At 49.2% G+C, this 17,918-nt stretch overlaps 1 protein-coding gene across 1 annotated transcript in view; it reads left to right on the forward strand.

Annotated features, from left to right (window-relative positions):
• LRRC75A (leucine rich repeat containing 75A) overlaps positions 1 to 17,918 on the forward strand; it is a 107,269-nt gene that overhangs the window by 24,117 nt on the left and 65,234 nt on the right. The window contains exon 2 of the mRNA XM_069873989.1: positions 12,765 to 12,893. Coding sequence (XP_069730090.1) covers positions 12,765 to 12,893 — 129 coding nt within the window. The remainder of the gene's footprint in view (positions 1 to 12,764; positions 12,894 to 17,918) is intronic.

A 17,918-nucleotide genomic window follows, 5' to 3' on the forward strand; every position in this document is an offset into this window, starting at 1 on the left:
CAGGCTGAACAACCCCAACTCTCCCAGCCTGGCCTCGTATGGGAGGTTCTCCAGCCCTCTTCTCTTGCTTTGAGCTAAAATCTACGCGTATCTAATACACATCTTGCAGTGACACACAGCCAGATCCTTGTGTCATGTGGAGCAGGGTAGCTGTAAGGGGTAACTCCACTCTACTTGCTGTTAGAAAACCAATGATATACCTGGACTTCAAGTGTCCACATGTTTGCAAACCACAGTTGAAATGAGAAGACCTGTTGTGGATCAGAGAATCGAGATTGCTCCTTTAGTTTCTCTCCGGTGGTTGATGCTTTGGTCTGGCCAACGTGGAGGTGCAAGCGCAGTTCATTTGCTGCGCATTTGGGTGGGAGGCAGAACTCTGTTCTGGGGAGGAATGATGTAGAGGGCAATTCCTTGGGGCAGTGGCAGGACCAGCATGGGGTGCTTGGACGTGCTCGTGTTTCTCCTGCAGGACGCGCTTGTGGGTGCTTGCATGGAAGCTAAGATGGGAGAAGAACGTACCCATTACCTTGCGTACCGGGGCATGGTTTTAGCTACTGCAAAACATTTCACCTTCTGATTCAGCTGTGTGTTTGCTTTCTGGGGGTACCAATGGCAGCCCAAGAGCACAGAGAACCTTGGAGACTTATTTGATACCCTTAGGGTAGGTGCAGGTGGTGCACATTGCGGTGTCTGGCTCTTCACTTGCTGCAATCTATCCGAACCCATTTCTGTCCCTGCTCTCCTCTCACCCAGGCTCCTGCAGTCGTATAAATGGCACAAAAGAAGGCTTGACACGTTTTTATTGAAGTCAGCTGCAATTTCATCATTTAAATTATTCTTTTTGTAGTGTTCACATTCACGTGGCAGTGAGTTGAAAGAGTTAATTGAATATTTCTCAAAGATGTATTAAATTGCTTCTCTTGAATAACCTACTCTGGAAAAGCGCTGTGTTGAGGAATCATTGATGCTTACTTTTACTAACGCCTGTATCAATAAGATCTTAGCTTTGATTCTAGCACCTATCTGCTTTGAAGGATCCAAAAGCAATTGTTGAAGCATTTGTATAGTCTTCCACCGCTGAAATTCAGTCCCTTTGAAGTAGAGTTTAGCATTCATTGAGTGGTAACAATATGTCCCTCCATAGCTAATGCAATAATAATCAACCCAGGGCTTGGAAGCGAAACCAGGTTTTAGATAGCAGTTATTGGATTGCAAGCTTTTCTTGTACGGGCGGTAATGGATTGATTTCTTTGGGGTGCTGGGGAGGTCCAGGAGGCGTCCTGGTGATACAGTAACATCATTATCAATGTTGCAGGTTCAGCGTGATCTGCCTGGGAATTTCAGTGCCTGGGAATGATGTGGGAGTGTTTCCCAGAGGCTCACGTAGCTGGCTCTGTGCTCGCTGCTTGGCAGAGCTGTGTACATCAAAACAAAAAACCGCTATCAGATAGGTGTGGGTAATCCCCGTCTCGGTATTTTGGGCTGCCTGAGTGATCCTCTGAAATGATCAAGTTTCTTTTTCCATCATTGGATTGCAGCAGCTCTCCTGGCTGAGGAAAGGAGGGGAGATCTTAAGAAAGCAGCATTTCAATGGGTCAAAAAGCTAATGTCGCTTTTCAGCCGTGATCTGCAATGCCTTCCGCACTTGGTTCTGTTGGGATCACCTGGGAACAGCTGATTGTGCTGCGCACAGAGAGGGCTTTCCACCATTGTTCATGCCTGGAGTTGCACCAGGGAAAGTTTAGACTGGATATTAGAAATAAATTCTTTATGGAAAAAGTGATGAAGCCCTGGTAGAGGCTGCCCAAAGCAGTGGTGGAGTCTCCATCCCTGGAGGGGTTAGAAAACCCTGTAGATGTGGCACTTAGGGGCATGGTTTAGTCACCACAGTGGGGTTGGGCTGATAGTTGGACTGGATGAGCTTAGAGATCTTTTCCACTTAACGATTCTATGATTCTACGTGAGAAGGAGACCCGTGCCAACCTCCTTCTGAAATCTCTTACAGTGGCAGCTGCTGGAAACAGGACATGGGGCTCAAGTGGGCCAAGGCAATAAATCATAGAATCATAGAATGGTTTGTGTTGAAAGGGACCTCAAAGCCCATCCAGTTCCAACCCCCCTGCCATGGGCAGGTAGATGTCCCAGCAGATCAGGCTGCCCAAGGTCCCATCCAACCTGGCATTGAACACCTCCAGGGATGGGGCAGCCACAACTTCCCCAGGCAACCTGTTCCAGTGCCTCCCCACTCTCATGGTGAAGAAATTCCTCCTTATGTCTAGTCTAAATCTGCCCCTCTCCAGTTTATACCCATTGCCCCTCGTCCTATCACTACAAGCCTTTGTAAAAAGTCCTTCCCCAGCTCTCCTGTAGCACCTTCAGCTACTGGAAGGTCTCTATAAGGTCTCCTCAGCTTTCCTGCTCACCAGAGGTTGGTTCGACAGGATTAGTGGCAGAGCTGGGCAGCTCGTGCTGCGTTGTCTTAATCTGTGAAGTGTGGGCAAGTCGGAGAAAGCAGCTCGTTACTGCTAATGAAATGCAGTACGTGCAGGTGGGGGACAAGGAGCGGATTGCAGGAGCGCTTGTAGACTCAGTGTTGCTCCAAGAACTCTCATCAGTCGTAGCGTGTGCAGGGAGAGCGGTCTGTAATTTCAAGCAGGGAAAGACGTGTGATTGTGAATGCAGCTCTTGTATCGCGTATCATTCACTTCAGAGACGCCGGGGCTGGCTCCAGCGGGCAGTGGAAATCGTGAAGACAAGTGATTCCTCCCCATCTGACAGTGTCATCTTCTATTTGGAAACCTCTTCCTCTTTCTTGCAAGGTTCTCTGTTCTGCCTTTTTCGTCGTGGTTGTTGTCATAAATACTTATTAAAAAGACGTGTTGTGTGTATTTAGTGCATGGAAACACAATACGGTACAATATCTGCCCGCACAAATAAAAGTTTTCAGTGCCCATAAGGCATCTACTGTCACACTCCAAGGGCAAGAGTTGTTTGAGCTCTTGGTTACCTCCAACACAACAGCGGGAGCCTAAAGCAAAACTTAAAAATATAACTAGCATTGATGGATGATCAGCTGAAAAACAGATGGGGCTTTTTTTTTGGCTGGAAGAGTGGGTACGAACGCCACGCAGAGCTTTGCTGTGCTGGAAAACAAAGGTCAAAACAGTATGAGTGGGATTTTCCTGCTCCAGTTGCCTAAACATTAAATGTCTAGGATAAGCTAATTAGAGGGGCTTTTCTCAGCAGATAACTGATAGAGACAGCCACATGCAGAGACTGACTCAGCCCAGCTGCCTTAGAATAGGATGAATCATCATCTTCATATGAATTGACAGTTGCCTGAGCTTAAGGTGACAAGTCTGGATCCTTACCAGACAGGAGGTGAGATGTGTCCTGTCCTGTTAGTCCATTTTCCAATCTCAGAGGCTTTTGCAAGGGAAAATAAGTATTTTTTTTGTATGTAAGGTGGCGGGGGGCTGAGATGTGTGGCGTTCATCCTGGGGATAACCCACTGACATGTGCTGGGACAGGAGTCCCCATGCACCCCCCTTTAGTAGCAGCGCTCACAGAGCAAAAAGAAGGATGAATTGAAGTTCTCCTTCAGTTTGGACACTCCAATTAGCACCTGGATTCCTCCAGCAAGCTCTTTGAGCAGACACATGAGGATGGAAACAGCAGATGCTTGATTAAATTCGTTGCATTTCCTTATAATGCTTCATTGTGGAGTTGTTCATGGGAGTTCCAGCAGGCAGAGCAGAGTTAATGGGGTGGGTGGCTCAAAGGGTTGATGCATTCATTACCTTCTCCTCTGGATTTTAGCCATGGGATGTGGTGGGCTCTGGGTGGAGGTAAGGGGGCCGTGAGAGTGGCCCCTCAGTGTTTGCACTCAGCTGTATATTTGCTCGCAGCCTCCTCCACATCTTGCCCTTAGACCTGCAGCATTTTCTGTCCTTGTTTTTTCTTTGCAGGATGAAAAACATGGGAGTTCTCTCTCCTTGGGAGTTTTTCAGCATAGAGCAAAAGTGGCTTTTAGGGCCGAGATGGCTGGGAGGTTGCTGCTGTTACCCACCCATCTAGGGAACAGGAGGGAGAAGTGGCAAGTCCCACCAGAAACCATCTGGAGTAGGTTCTGCGTGGCCAGCAGGATCCTGGCTTGGGGCTGGAAGTCCCTTCTGGAGCAATAGCCCCAGATTAATGCATGGGGTTGGATGGGAAACCAGGATGCAGACAGCTCCCACTGGTTTAGAAGGGTTGGGTGAATTTTGTGAGCTTAAGAGGAACGCTTGTGTTAAAGGCAAAGATGGATCTAAATTTTTTTAATTATTTCAAGGAAAGCCTGGAATCACCTTCCCCAAGTAAAGTTTCCAAGTTCTTTTACCAGAGGAGGATGATGAGTCTGGGGAAGGGTCTGGAGCCCAGGGGTTCTGGGAAAACAGCTGAGAGACCTGGGGCTGTTCCAGCTGGAGAAGAGGAGGCTGAGGGGAGACCTCATCGCTCTCTGCAGCTCCTGGAAAAGGAGGTTGTGGTGAGGTGGGTGCTGGGCTGTTCTCCCAAGTAACAAGTGATAAGACAAGAGGAACTGGCTTCAAGTTGCACCAGGGGAGGTTTAGATTGGATATTAGGGAAAATGTCTTTACTGCCAGAGTGGTGAAGCCCTGGCTGATGCTGCCCAGGGCAGCGGTGGAGTCTCCATCCCTTGAGGCGCTCAAAAAACACGTGACTGTGGCACTTTGGGCCATGGTTTAGCAGACACGGTGCTGACGGTTGGACTGGATGAGCTTGGAGGTCTTTTCCAACCTTAATGATTCTATGATTTCTCTGTATTGGGATGCCACTGTAAATCAAGATGGGCTGAGTCGCTGAAGCTCTCTCTTCTCATTAAATATCCACAGGCGCTTTCGTGAAGAAGTCTGTTCGCTGTGGTCTGGCCAAGCTCCAGTTGGGGTAATTGCGTTTGCCTCCCAGTTTAAAATAAAAGCAGTGCCTTCTGCAAATCTCTTACTCGCAGTTGTTTGTTATCTGGATGGCAGCATCATATCTCTGCCCATTAATCTGTCTCTCTGAGTTTCTATCATTCCAGCCTCCTGGAGGGGGTTCAAGCTGCCACCATTTATTATTTGACTCAGTCTGCCAGGGAAATGTTTACTTCTTCCCTGAAAATTTCTCTTCTCTAAATGCACCCTCACTTGAGGCTTGAATGAGCAATCTTTGGTTCCAAACCAATATTTACACTCTTAAATAGAAATTATCTCACATATTTAAACTCAATTTTTGCACCGTTCTGGTGGCTTAACCATAGAAATTTGCAGGAGCAGTTGCTGGTTTGGAGGCTCCCAGGTGACCCATAGAGTCATACCGGTCACAGGCAAGCCATGTGTGGCTGCTAACTTCTGCCTACTCTCTTCAAAAGTGCAAACTTGGGCACTTTGCATTGCTGAGGTCTGTTTTTAACCCGTTACCTATTGAAAAGTCGTTACTTTTCAGATGCTTTACTCCTCTTTCAAGCCATGAAAGTGGTTCCTGTGGTAAAAAGCTGTTTGGGGAAGAGGAGAAGGGAAATGAATGAAGTGTGACTATTTTCATCCTTGTTTCCATAGGACAGCTGGTTAAGAATTAATCTGTTTATAACGTGTAAAACACCTTATTTCAATGTATGAATGCATGGTTTACAGGCTCTGCGTGTGGATGACTGGAGCTGTTGGGCTGAATAAATACACCAGGCAGATTATCTTTCCAGCAATTCCCTTCCACGTTCATAGAATTATACAATGATTGGGGTCAGGAGGGACCTCAAAGTCCATCCAGTTCCACCCCCTGTCATGGGCAGGGACACCTCCCACTGGATCAGGGGCTCCAAGCCCCATCCAACCTGGCCTTGAACACCTCCAGGGATGGGGCAGCCCCCACTGCTCTGGGCAACCTGGGCCAGGGCCTCCCCACCCTCACAGAAAAACATTTCCTCCCAAGATTTCATCTCAATCTCCCCTCTTGCTGCTGGAAACTGTTCCCCTCATCCTCTCCCTGCCCTCCCTGATCCAGAGCCCCTCCCCAGCTTTCCTGGAGCCCCTTTCAGCACTGGAAGCTGCTCTAAGGTCTCCCCACAGCCTTCCCTTCTCCAGGCTGAACAACCCCAACTCTCTCAGCCTGACCTCGTACAGGAGGTTCTCCAGCCCTCACATCATCTCCGTGGCCTCCGCTGTACTCGCTCAAGCAGTTCCATGTCCTTCTTATGTTGTGGATTCCAGAACTGGACGCGGGGCTCCAGGTGGGTCTCACAGGAGCAGAACAGAGCAGCAGAATCCCCTCCCTCCCTGCTGGTCCCTCTGCTCTGGATGCAGCCCAGGATATGGTTGGTTTCTGGGCTGCAAAGTGCACATTGCTTGGTCATCCTTCACAGGAAAGTAAATCTGCACTAAACTTATTAGCTGAGAAGCAAGTGCTGGAGGGCTCATCACATGCAAAACAGGTGGAGGCTTATTGTAGATGCTGTGGGCAGCGATGACCAATTGCAGCTGGCAAATCAAAAAGTACCAGGTTTTACACGGCTCACTGACCTCAGAAGTCAACCAGACGTTGGAGGAATTATGACAGAGCTGAACATCCTAAAGATCAAAGGCAAGAAATATTTTTGTTTTTTTGTTTTCAAGGGGATACTTGAAAAGGCATAGAGGTTGAGCAGCTAAAAATGTTCTTCATCCAGAAATCCAACCCTGGCGCCTTTGCAGCCCACACTGTGCTCAGGGTTGAGTCACATCTCACATGCTGCTTCTGAGCTGCCCTTACTCACCGCATTGCGAATGCTCACCTCATGGAATCGCTTTTCCCAGATAAGTTGCCCGGGATGATGGATTGCCCACAATATTAATCCTTCTCTTCCTTCATACCCAACCTTTAATCTTTATTGTACCAACCTTCTTGCTTGCAAATTCATTGTGCTGCCCTGGCTATTAATGGTGATATGGAACAGTTTTGGAAGAGGTGCTGGCCCGAAGAGCAGCGACCACAATAATAACCAGCAGCCGTGGCTGCAAGAACCTCAGGGTGATGTTTTACACAATAACCTCATTCGAGCAGCTGGTAACTGCATTCATCCTGTGTTAATGAAAGCAGCAACAGCTTAACTTGCTTTATCGTATGACTTCTCATATGGATCTGCTGAATTTTCCTCTTAATTGCAATTCTGTTCGCAGTGATAAATTGCTTAATAAGTGAAAATGGGCTTGGCTTCCGTTGTTTGTGGCTCCTTGTGGCTTAGGGGCGTATTACATGATACTCCGTCTCATGGAAACACAACTTGGGGCTTTAAAAGCTGGTTGCTCAACTGTTAGCTGTTGTTGGGCTGCATTTTTTGACAGGCAGCAGAGCGGGAATAACAAGTTGTTATACTTGTTAAGCTGGGGGTATGGATCCCAAATGCCTTGCATTTATTTTTCCTTATTCACTGGGAAAACGGCATCGCTTGGGTAGTGTTTGAGTACTGAGGTTGAGTACTAAGGAACTCAATGGTGAGCTCGTCATTTGGGCTGGGTTTTGGGTGGAAGGTCTCTTTCTGCAGCCGTTGGTTGCAAAAGGGACCCAGGTTGAAGACAGCATCTAGCACAACATCAGCATTGCGGGGCGGCAGAACTGACCACACCTGCATTCCCACCTGGCTTGGTGGTTTTCCAGAATAATTGGGTTCTCTTAGAGCTTTCATGGCTGTAGCTGGGAAGCTTCTGTTGCTGGCAGGGAGGGAAGCATTACATTTTTCTGCTGGACTTCTTTGATTTGAAGTTCTCCTAATAGCTTTGCATTGCTACATTTGCAGAAGACTCCTCCTGTGGAGGCTGAATGCAACTTACTGGTGGCAGGAAGCTTTCCTTCCAGTAAGTAGCCATCCCCAAGCACTGATGAGCGGTTTGGCGCTCTCTTGGCTTCCTAAAGCTGGAAATAAATTGCAGGAAGGGCATGGGTGATGACAGGGAGGATGCACAGCAAAATAATTGAGCAAGGCTCTTGTTTTTCTACTTGGTCCCAAAGTGATCTCCTCTTCCTACTCCTTAGTCTTGGCTGGCAAAGCAAGACTTAGCTGTGCTCAGTCAGGGCCGCAGTTTGGTGAGACAGACTCAGGGACAGCAGCTTGTTCCTCAGTGCCTTTTGATCCACTCGCAGCGTTTGGGTTGCTTTCAGTCACTTCTGTGTTTCTGACTTTTCTCTGCCTGTTTTGTGTCCTTAATCCTGAATCCTGAATCCTGCAGGCGTTGGGCATTAATGCCGGCTCCCTCCTGGGGTAGATGGGCTGTTGGATGTGTTGCTCTGAAATGTCCTCTCAGCCTCCTTGTGCCGGTGCCCGTGGGGATCAGAATCATGAAATGGTTTGGGTGGGAAGGGATCTTAAAGCCCATCCAGCCCCACCCCTGCCATGGGCAGGGACACCTCCCACTGCATCAGGGGCTCCAAGCCCCATCCAACCTGGCCTTGAACCCCTCCAGGGATGGGGCAGCCACCACTGCTCTGGGCAACCTGGGCCAGGGCCTCCTCGCCCTCACAGCAAAACATTTCTCCCTAAGATCTCATCTCAATCTCCCCTCTTGCAGCTGAAAACCATTCCCCCTTGTCCCATCCCTGCCCTCCCTGATCCAGAGCCCCTCCCCAGCTTTCCTGGAGTCTCTTTCAGCACTGGAAGCTGCTTTAAGGTCTCCTCAGAGCCTTTTCTTCTCCAGGCTGAACAACTCGATGATCCGGTGGGTCTCTTCCAACCTGGTTATTCTATGAACCCCAACTGTCTCAGCCTGTCCTCATATGGGAGGTGCTCCAGCCCTTGGATCATCTCTGTGTCGTCCTCTGGACTCTCTAGGATGTCAGGACTTGAGGTAGCTCAGGAACGCGGAGATGTTCCTCTTCTCCTGATGCACATGCGCAAACTTCACAGAATCACAGAATAACCAGGTTGGAAGAGACCCACCGGATCACCGAGTCCAACCGTTCCTACCAAACACTAAACCATATCCCTCAGCACCTCGTCCACCCGTGCCTTAAACACCTCCAGGGAAGGTGACTCAACCACCTCCCTGGGCAGCCTGTTCCAGTGCCCAATGACCCTTTCTGTAAAGAATTTTTTCCTAACGTGCACACTGGAGAAACACCCCTCTAGCGTATACCAAGAAAGCTGTGGTCCTGCCTGGCTCGTGAACACAATTATTTTAGGCCCTTATACCCTTCCTATTTGAAAGTTGCACTTGCTGTCCAGGTAAAGATCCCCTAGGAAAAGGAAACGTGCTGAAAAAACTCAAGCAACTCGAGTCAGACACTGGGCGTTTTCTCTAAAGCTGGTGATTCGTGACTTGCTGCTGACAGCATGAACTGCTGTTAAGTTATTAAATTGCACATGAGCTCATCACTTGGCCTCGGACAAGTTTCAGCCTTGAGTGGCTTTAATATATTACATGCGGTGGAGAAGAGACAATGCTGGTGTGGCAGAGAGATTTAGGGAGCAGCTGAGAAAGACATCTGTGCGTAAAAAATGCGGACTGTGAGGGAGGAAGGAATACCTCATGTGAAAAATATAAGCTCTCCCAGGAGACAGGAGGAGAAGTTCTCCCATTTATTGGTCCTATATTTTAGTTTTAGCTTAAGAGAAGCTTGTCAGAGTTTGGAGATGCTTAAAGGGAAGTTGCAAAATGCTAAGCCTGTTTTGATCCTTAAAGTTCTCAGTGTGTCAAGAGCTGCGTGTGCAGGATTCCTTCTACCAAGCCCTCAAACCAGCTCCTTTGGTGATTTGTGGTGTTTGCCATCTGAGCGTGGCACAAATCCAGCTCTTATTGATGTTTGCTTAGTCCCAGTCTTGAGCTCTACCAGACCAGGAAGGTAATATCCACACTGCTATTAGAGGTTTTTCTCTTGCTGAAAGAGCGAGATATTAATTTGGGATCTTCCTGCCCTACATTATCTGCACTAGTCCTATTTCTCCCTTGTTTTCCCTCTTACAAATGAGCCTGAGCACCTGAACCCACCCTGTTCTGCGCAGTCACCTGTGAATCCGTGTGATGCCAAAATACATAAGGTTTCGGGTGATCTTGAATGAAGGAGTTGGTTTTTCCAGGCCAATTAACCCTAAACACATCAGAGCAGCCTTGGTGGGCTGGTGTGGCTGTCACAGTGCTGCTCCTGGGGAGCGAAACACCCGCCTGCATTGGGCTCTAGATCTCGATACTGAGAGTAATTCATGTTTTTTTAAGTGCCAACGTGGCAGCAGCTGTGGGATAAATCATAAATTGGTTCCGACTCTTTATTTTTCAAACCTGCTATGTTTGCAATCAGTGGGCACATTGGCAGGTTGGGTTTTGTGGCCACTTGGATTTGTTGCTTTGAAACTTTTTTGGTGCTCCTGGCAAGGAAGAACAGCCCCACACGTGGGGTTTTAGCCCTTTTTTAAACCAAATAGCATGTTTGTAACCAAAGTGTCAGCAAAGCTGGTGTTAACTTGATCAGTGCTGAGGTGATGCCCCTAAAAATAATGAGGAAACCAGCATGCTGAAGGCTTGTCCATGAGCTGTAATTGCACTCTCTGACTGCTGCAGCTAGTGTCTTAAGATGGAATAGATGTTTTTTTTCAGTGAAGATGATCGCTTTCAACCTGTCTGAAGTCACAGCACATCAGCACTTACAACCAGTGCACCCTCCCACACGGTTCACTGGGGCCAGAGCATCTCTGAGCTCCAGGCAGTCTCCGATTTATAGCAGGGTGTCAATGTTACTGACTTAGATATCACAGAATCATAGAATCACTAGGTTGGAAAGGACCCACCAGATCAAGTCCAACCATTCCTATCAAACACTAAACCATGTCCCTCAGCACCTCATCCACCCGTCCCTTAAACACCTCCAGGGAAGGGGACTCAACCCCCTCCCTGGGCAGCCTCTGCCAGTGCCCAGTGACCCTTTCTATGAAAATTTTTTTCCCAATGTCCAGCCTGAACCTCCCCTGGTGGAGCTTGAGGCCATTCCCTCTCGTCCTGTCCCCTGTCCCTTGGGAGAAGAGCCCAGCTCCCTCCTCTCCACAACCTCCTTTCAGGGAGTTGTAGAGAGCAATGAGGTCTCCCCTCAGCCTCCTCTTCTCCAGGCTAAACACCCCCAGCTCTCTCAGCTGCTCCTCTTGTTCTCCAGCCCCCTCACCAGCTTTGTTGCTCTTCTCTGGACTCACTCCAGAGCCTCAACATCCTTCTTGTGGTGAGGGGCCCAGAACTGAACACAGGATTTGAGGAGTGGGATTCATTTGCTGGATTAAAAAAGTGAAAGGGAACTTTTTCATGTAAATTATGAACAGAGGGGATTGTCACCCTGGGCTCAATGCTTACACGTTGTTTTGGCAATGTAGGGGGCTCTATCTATGTCCTGGTCCACCGAGTCTTGTAGAGTTCACCTGGAAAGTAAATGCCTTGTAGTAGGTGTGGTGGTGTCCCCCAGTGCTGTGGGAAGGTGGATGTGTTACCCAAAGGAGAGATGCGGTAGGACCCCTGGGTCTTTGTTTTGATCAATCCCATCCATACCCAGGGTAGAGGAGGCTGCTTCTGGGCTTTGCTCTTTAAAAACAAAAGCAGGCCTTTGAAGAGAAACAAAACCATCTTATTCCTGTCAAAAAGGGAAATGGCTTGCTCAAATTCACGCAGTAAGGCAGGGCTGGAAAATGAGCCCAGCTCTCCTAGAGCTCTGGTCTTGGATGGGACCTGTGAGGCACATCTCCTTGCTGGGGTGGCTGGTGGACCTCACTGCAATGTGCGTTCATCTGAGAGGAGTGCTGTCCTATCCCCGATCAGCTGCTGCTGAGGAACAAAACACAGTGGAGATAAAATATCTGAAATAAAAGGAGTGCACTATATATAACCTTTCCTTTCCTTGTCCCTGTGTGCTAACGTATTTCATATAATGATGAGTTCTCTGCCAAAATTCCTCAAATTATTATGTCTAAGGATTGAAAATTGGAGAAAATAGTCTTGGAGGGGACCTCAGAAACTCTGATCCATCCCCTGGGCAGGATCAGGTCACTCTGAACTGTTCCTGACACATCCTTGTCCAGTTTCCAGCAGCAGAGCCTCCACCCCTTCCCCAGGCAATCTCCTCCAGCACTTTGCTCTTCCCCAAACCCTGCAATTTATCCTCCTGTTTCTCTTGCTGCAATTTTAGGCTTATTCTCTCCTCCCCATGCACAGCAGACCCAGAGCATAGCAATGCTATATTTACTCTCTAATTCCAGTTTCTTGCTGATCAAGCTGTTGCATTCCCTGGAGTCGTCTTTGATTTTACCTTGTTGTGAACATATTGTTTGCCTCATGGATTTATGGCTTGTGGGTGGCATGAGGGCATTGATCTGCAGCCCTGGTGCCTCTTTGCGGAGCAGATAAAGCAAAGGAGTGCAGCTTCTCCCAGGGGGGTACACTTATATGTCCCTTCCTTGTGTTGGGTGGTGGTGGGGACCAATTTCTTAGAATTGTAGAATTATAGTGTGGTTTGGATTGGGAAGGACCTCAAAGCACATCTAGTTCCACCTCCTGCCATGGGCAGGGACACCTCCCACTGGATCAGGGGCTCCAAGCCCCATCCAACCTGGCCTTGAACACTTCAGGGATGGGATAGCCACCACTGCTCTGGGCAGCCTGGGCCAGGGTCTCCCCACCCGCTTCTTGGCTTCTTCATGGGCTCTACCAATATGGGCTCATTTTAAGATCCACACTAGCACTGGCTTTTGTAGCATGTCTAATATCACTGCTTTACCTTGTTTTCTGCAGGATTTAGGAATGGAGTCGACCTCTCTGGATGATGTCCTTTATCGATATGCCAGCTTCCGAAACCTGGTGGATCCAATCACTCATGACTTGATCATCAGCCTTGCAAGATACATCCACTGCCCCAAACCAGTAGGTACCATGGTCTCATCATGCCTCCTAAACTGTGCTGGCTTGGGAAACTGCTCTGCTGAGGACATGGACCTTCCTGGTTGCTGCTGTGCTTGTTTGTCTTTGGACAGAGAGGACCCGCTTGGAGATCACGGTTTGATTGCGTAGTTATCAGGCTTTCCAGCTCACCCAGTGGTGTTACCCTGGTGTCGATACTTTGGCTGTTAGCACTTTGGTTTGCAAATGATTTCTGCTTTCTGCCACTTTGTGTTACTACATTGAAGACCTTCCCTATCAGCAACACTTTCTGCCTCACAAGACTCACAACCCTTCCCCAGCCTTGTAGGATATTTATCATGACACCAAATGATGAGAGTGTCCTTGGCTGGTCCTTCGAGGCCACTTTTCCAAAGAAGTGCAGCCTCCATGGGTTGCTGTTCAGGCTTGGGCATGAGCAGGTTTCTCTGTGGGCTTTTAAAACTCTTGGCCCCATTTGCTCATGGGCAGTTATCACAGCGAAAGGGCTTTGGAAGCCCCGGGATGACTTCTCTTCCATTGAATTCCATCTTGAATCCGTGTTCAGTTCTGGGCCCCTCACCACAAGAAGGATGTTGAGGCTCTGGAGCGAGTCCAGAGAAGAGCAATGAAGCTGGGGAAGGGGCTGGAGAACAGGCCTTATGAGGAGCAGCTGAGAGAGCTGGGGGTGTTTATCCTGGAGAAGAGGAGGCTGAGGGGAGACCTCATTGCTCTCTACAACTCCCTGAAAGGAGGTTGTGGAGAGGAGGGAGCTGGGCTCTTCTCCCAAGTGACAGGGGACAGGACGAGAGGGAATGGCCTCAAGCTCCACCAGGGGAGGTTCAGGCTGTACATTAGGAAAAAAAATTTTCACAGAAAGGGTCATTGGGCACTGGCAGAGGCTGCCCAGGGAGGGGGTTGAGTCACCTTCCCTGGAGGTGTTTAAGGGACGGGTGGATGAAGCGCTGAGGGACATGGTTTAGTGATTGATGGGAATGGTTGGACTTGATGATCCGGTGGGTCTTTTCCAACCTGGTGATTCTATGATTCTATGTAGGTGGCATCAGATCTCTGGGTGACGAGTGGAATCGTGTCTTGGGGGGGACATCTGAGCAAGACCCAGCTCCTGTTGGAGATCACGTGGTGAACCCCAGATAGTTTTAGGCTGTTCTTGGAGGGGACGTGTATCTCCCAGTGAGCTCATCAGGCCTCTGAATTTCTGCCAAGACCACACTTGTTGCACTCTGTATCTGTGGATTATGTTGGGGAGGGGGGATGTTTGTTTGTTTTTCCCTCCTGGAGACAGCAAACTGGGAGCTAGCTCATCTAGTTCCTCAACTCTGCTGATGAACTAGTTCTCCTCTCTGAGCTGGTTCTCATCTCTGCTGCTGAACTGCAAGGTGTCTACCCATCTCCTGCCTCCTTTTGATTTATACGTGGCATTTTGTAGCCCTTCTTGGGAACGGACTATCCATAGATGAGATGTGCCTGGTACGATGGGACAGGGCGCTGGGACCTGGAGGCATCGTTTTTCTGGTTTTACTACTCATAACAGGATCTTAATTTCCTATATGAAGGATAAAGCCATTCACTGCTGTTCCTTATGAATGTTTTACTTAATAATAACCTCCACCAATACTTATAATGAGTGAAATTGCTTTTAAAAATACTTAGATTTCTCTAATTTTGCTGAGGCAAAGCTGGGGTGATGATGCTCACGGAGTATCTGCCTGGACTGCAGTGTGAAACCAGCTCTGGAAGAGCTTCATAAAACTCTACACTCGATAAACCATGTTGGGAAGAGTGGAGTGGGCGTAGCAGCATGCAAACCCCAGCTGAGAGAGCTGGGGCTGTTTAGCCTGGAGGCTGAGGGGAGACCTCATTGCTCTCTCCAACTCCCTGAAAGGAGGTTGTGGAGAGGAGGGAGCTGGGCTCTTCTCCCAAGTGACAGGGGACAGGACGAGAGGGAATGGCCTCAAGCTCCACTGGGGGAGATTTAGGCTGGACATAAGGAAAAAATTTTTCACAGAAAGGGTCATTGGGCACTGGCAGAGGCTGCCCAGGGAGGGGGTTGAGTCCCCTTCCCTGGAGAGGTTTAAGGGACGGGTGGACAAGGTGCTGAGGGACATGGTTTAGTGATTGATGGGAATGGCTGGACTTGATGATCCTGTGGGTCTTTTCCAACCTGGTGATTCTGTGATTCTATGAAATATGGCTCAGGGACATTGGGGACCCATATCTCCATCCCTGGACCGTGGATAGGTGTCCTATGTCCTACAGCATGAGCTTGAGATGCAGGCACATCCCCGTGCTGCATAGCTAAACCCATGCAAGGATACCAATACATTCCTTTTCCTTTTCTTATGGAGAATAAGATCCTTTCCTCTTTTCTTCCCCATGGGGCAATGAGATGAGAAACTGGAGAAACCTATTTTGACGGGCATGTTTCCAGGCAGTGAGGCCCCATTTCCCCGCTGAGGTTACCCTTTTCCAAAGCATCGTGACTAAGCTGGTTTCTCCTCCACGTTTTGCCCTGGGAGACTTAACGGTGAGATGCAGCCAAGTGTGTGCTCGGCATCCCTCGTAAAAATAACCTGAGGCCGCTGATGCAATGGGGAACCGCTCTGCTGCCGAGTGCCTGCTTTTGCATGTCTGCCTGCACATTTCTTTTGGCACCAAACACTGTGAAGAAGTTCGCGCCAGTGTAAGCGTGGAGATGCAAATCCCTGACACTGAATCATGGGCTTCTAGCAGACCGTGGGGGTAAAACGTGCAAGAGCAAATGCAGATCATAGAACCATGGAGTGGTTTGGGTGAGGAGGGACCTCAAAGCCCATCCAGTCCCACCCCTTGCCATGGGCAGGGACACCTCCCACTGGATCAGGGGCTCCAAGCCCCATCCAACCTGGCCTTGAACCCCTCCAGGGATGGGGCAGCCACCACTGCTCTGGGCAACCTGGGCCAGGGCCTCCCCTCCTTCACAGAAAAACTTTCCTTCCTCAGATCTCATCTCAATTTCCCCTGTTGCAGCTCAAAACCATTCCCCCTCTTCCTATCCCTGCCCTCCCTGATCCAGAGCCCCTCCCCAGCTTCCCTGGAGCCCCTTTCAGCACTGGAAGCTGCTCTAAGGTCTCCCCACAGCCTTCTCTTCTTCAGGCTGAACAACCCCAACTCTCTCAGCCTGGCCTCGTACAGGAGGTTCTCCAGCCCTCACATCATCTCCGTGGCCTTCTCTGGCCTTTCTCCAACAGCTCCATGTCCTTCTTGTGCTGAGGACTCCAGAACTGGACGCAGGGCTAAGCTGAAGTCTCACAAGAGCAAATAACACCAGCCCACATAGCACTGAGACTTTTCTTCTGTATGAGATGCTGCTCATTGGCTGCATGTGGTCCTCTCCCCCTCCTTCGCATAGCTCAGGGCTTGCAGCACACCACTCAGTGGCTTTGGTGCTGGAACAAGGAGTGGCTTCTCCAGGACGATGGTCTCTTATGAAGCTCCCGTGGCAAGTGCTGGCAGGTGGCACATATTCACATGAGAGCGGTGGCAGCTGTATTAATGTAGGAAAGAAAATGTCACCGTGTTCCGCCGTGCAGCAAGATGCTCCATCAGGAGTCTTCAGGGGCTCACAGACAGTGGTTAAACTCTGAAGTAACCAGGTTGTTGCCTTGGAGAGGAAAGCAGGGATTGTGCAGGTGACAGGCAGCAAGTCCAGCAATAGCGGGACCGCACTGCAGCTTCTGATCCATGACTTAGCCTTGCTTAAGCTCTCGGTGCCACCAGCTGTGCTTTAAACCCTCTTCTTTCTGGCAGCTCAGGTTGCTGAGTGGAAAGTAATTCCATCCCGGTGACTGATGGTGTTTTACCAAGACACTGATTTTCTTTACGTCCCCGAAAACCTTCAGCCTCAGTCACCGGGGTTATTTTCCAGCATCCCATCCCCTCTTTTCCCCTAGACCTCTTTCCCTCCCCATATTTTCCTTGAGAGAGACTTGACAGTGACGTACAAGAACAGGAGATGGTTTGGAGCCAGGAGTGTTGCAGACGTTTTGGCTTTTGCTCTGTGCCAGAGGGATGCTGTTGCATCCTGTGGCATGAATATCTATGTGTATGTAGGTTGAGGCTGTGAACTTGCCCAGCTCCACAAGGAGATGGGATAGATGGGGCTGAAGAATGGTGTTGACTTGGACCCTGGTCACTGTGAACCTGCTCTATTAAGCATGTGTCTGCTAGAGATTATGAGGTCTCTCTTTCCTCCTCCCTGCTGGAGGGAGCACTCCCCTGGCTTTCTGTATGTTGCTTTTTCCACTCGGCCTCTATATTTATACCACCCTTAGCTTAAAGGTGACCCCTTGGTTTCTCCTCTGAGCTAAAATAAAAGCTGAACCATTTTTCCGAGCTCTGAGTAAACACGTCCTTGTCTGTGTGTCCAGAAAAAAGTTAGCCTGGGCTCTCCAGTGTGGCTGTGGCTCAGGGGTGCTTATTCCAGCGAGTAGATTCAAACCAGCAGCAAGGCAAGGAATTTAACTTGTGCTGAAGGAGCCTGAAGTGCTTTGAATGAGGTCAAGCGTGGAAATGGTTTGGATGAGCTTTTGTATGGACATCAGAGCATTGTGCAAAGGCTGGACCGTGTGTCTTCAGACCCTGCTGAGATCCCAGCCTTCTCTGAGGTGCTCATGTTCAGGTGACTTTCGCTGAAGGAGCCAAGTGACAGCTCACTTGGAAGTCTGGTTTGGATTTGGTCCCATCCCTGCTTACAAAGGTATAACACAGTTTAGCCAAAACCAGGTATGATTAGGAGGAAATTTTTTACGCTGAGGGGGTGAAACCCTGGCACAGGTCACCCAGAGAGGTAGGAGATGCCCCATCCCTGGAAACTTGATCAAGGGCAGGTTGATTTGGGCTCTGAGCAACCTGATGTGGTTGAATGTGTCCCTGCTCACTGCAGGGGGGTTGGACGGGGTGATCTTCTTGGTTCCTTCCAATCCAAACCATTCTGTGATTCCATGATATTATCTTGAGCAGCCCTTTCCT

This window comes from Phaenicophaeus curvirostris, chromosome 21, assembly GCF_032191515.1.
Source record: "Phaenicophaeus curvirostris isolate KB17595 chromosome 21, BPBGC_Pcur_1.0, whole genome shotgun sequence".
Classification (NCBI taxonomy): domain Eukaryota; kingdom Metazoa; phylum Chordata; class Aves; order Cuculiformes; family Cuculidae; genus Phaenicophaeus; species Phaenicophaeus curvirostris.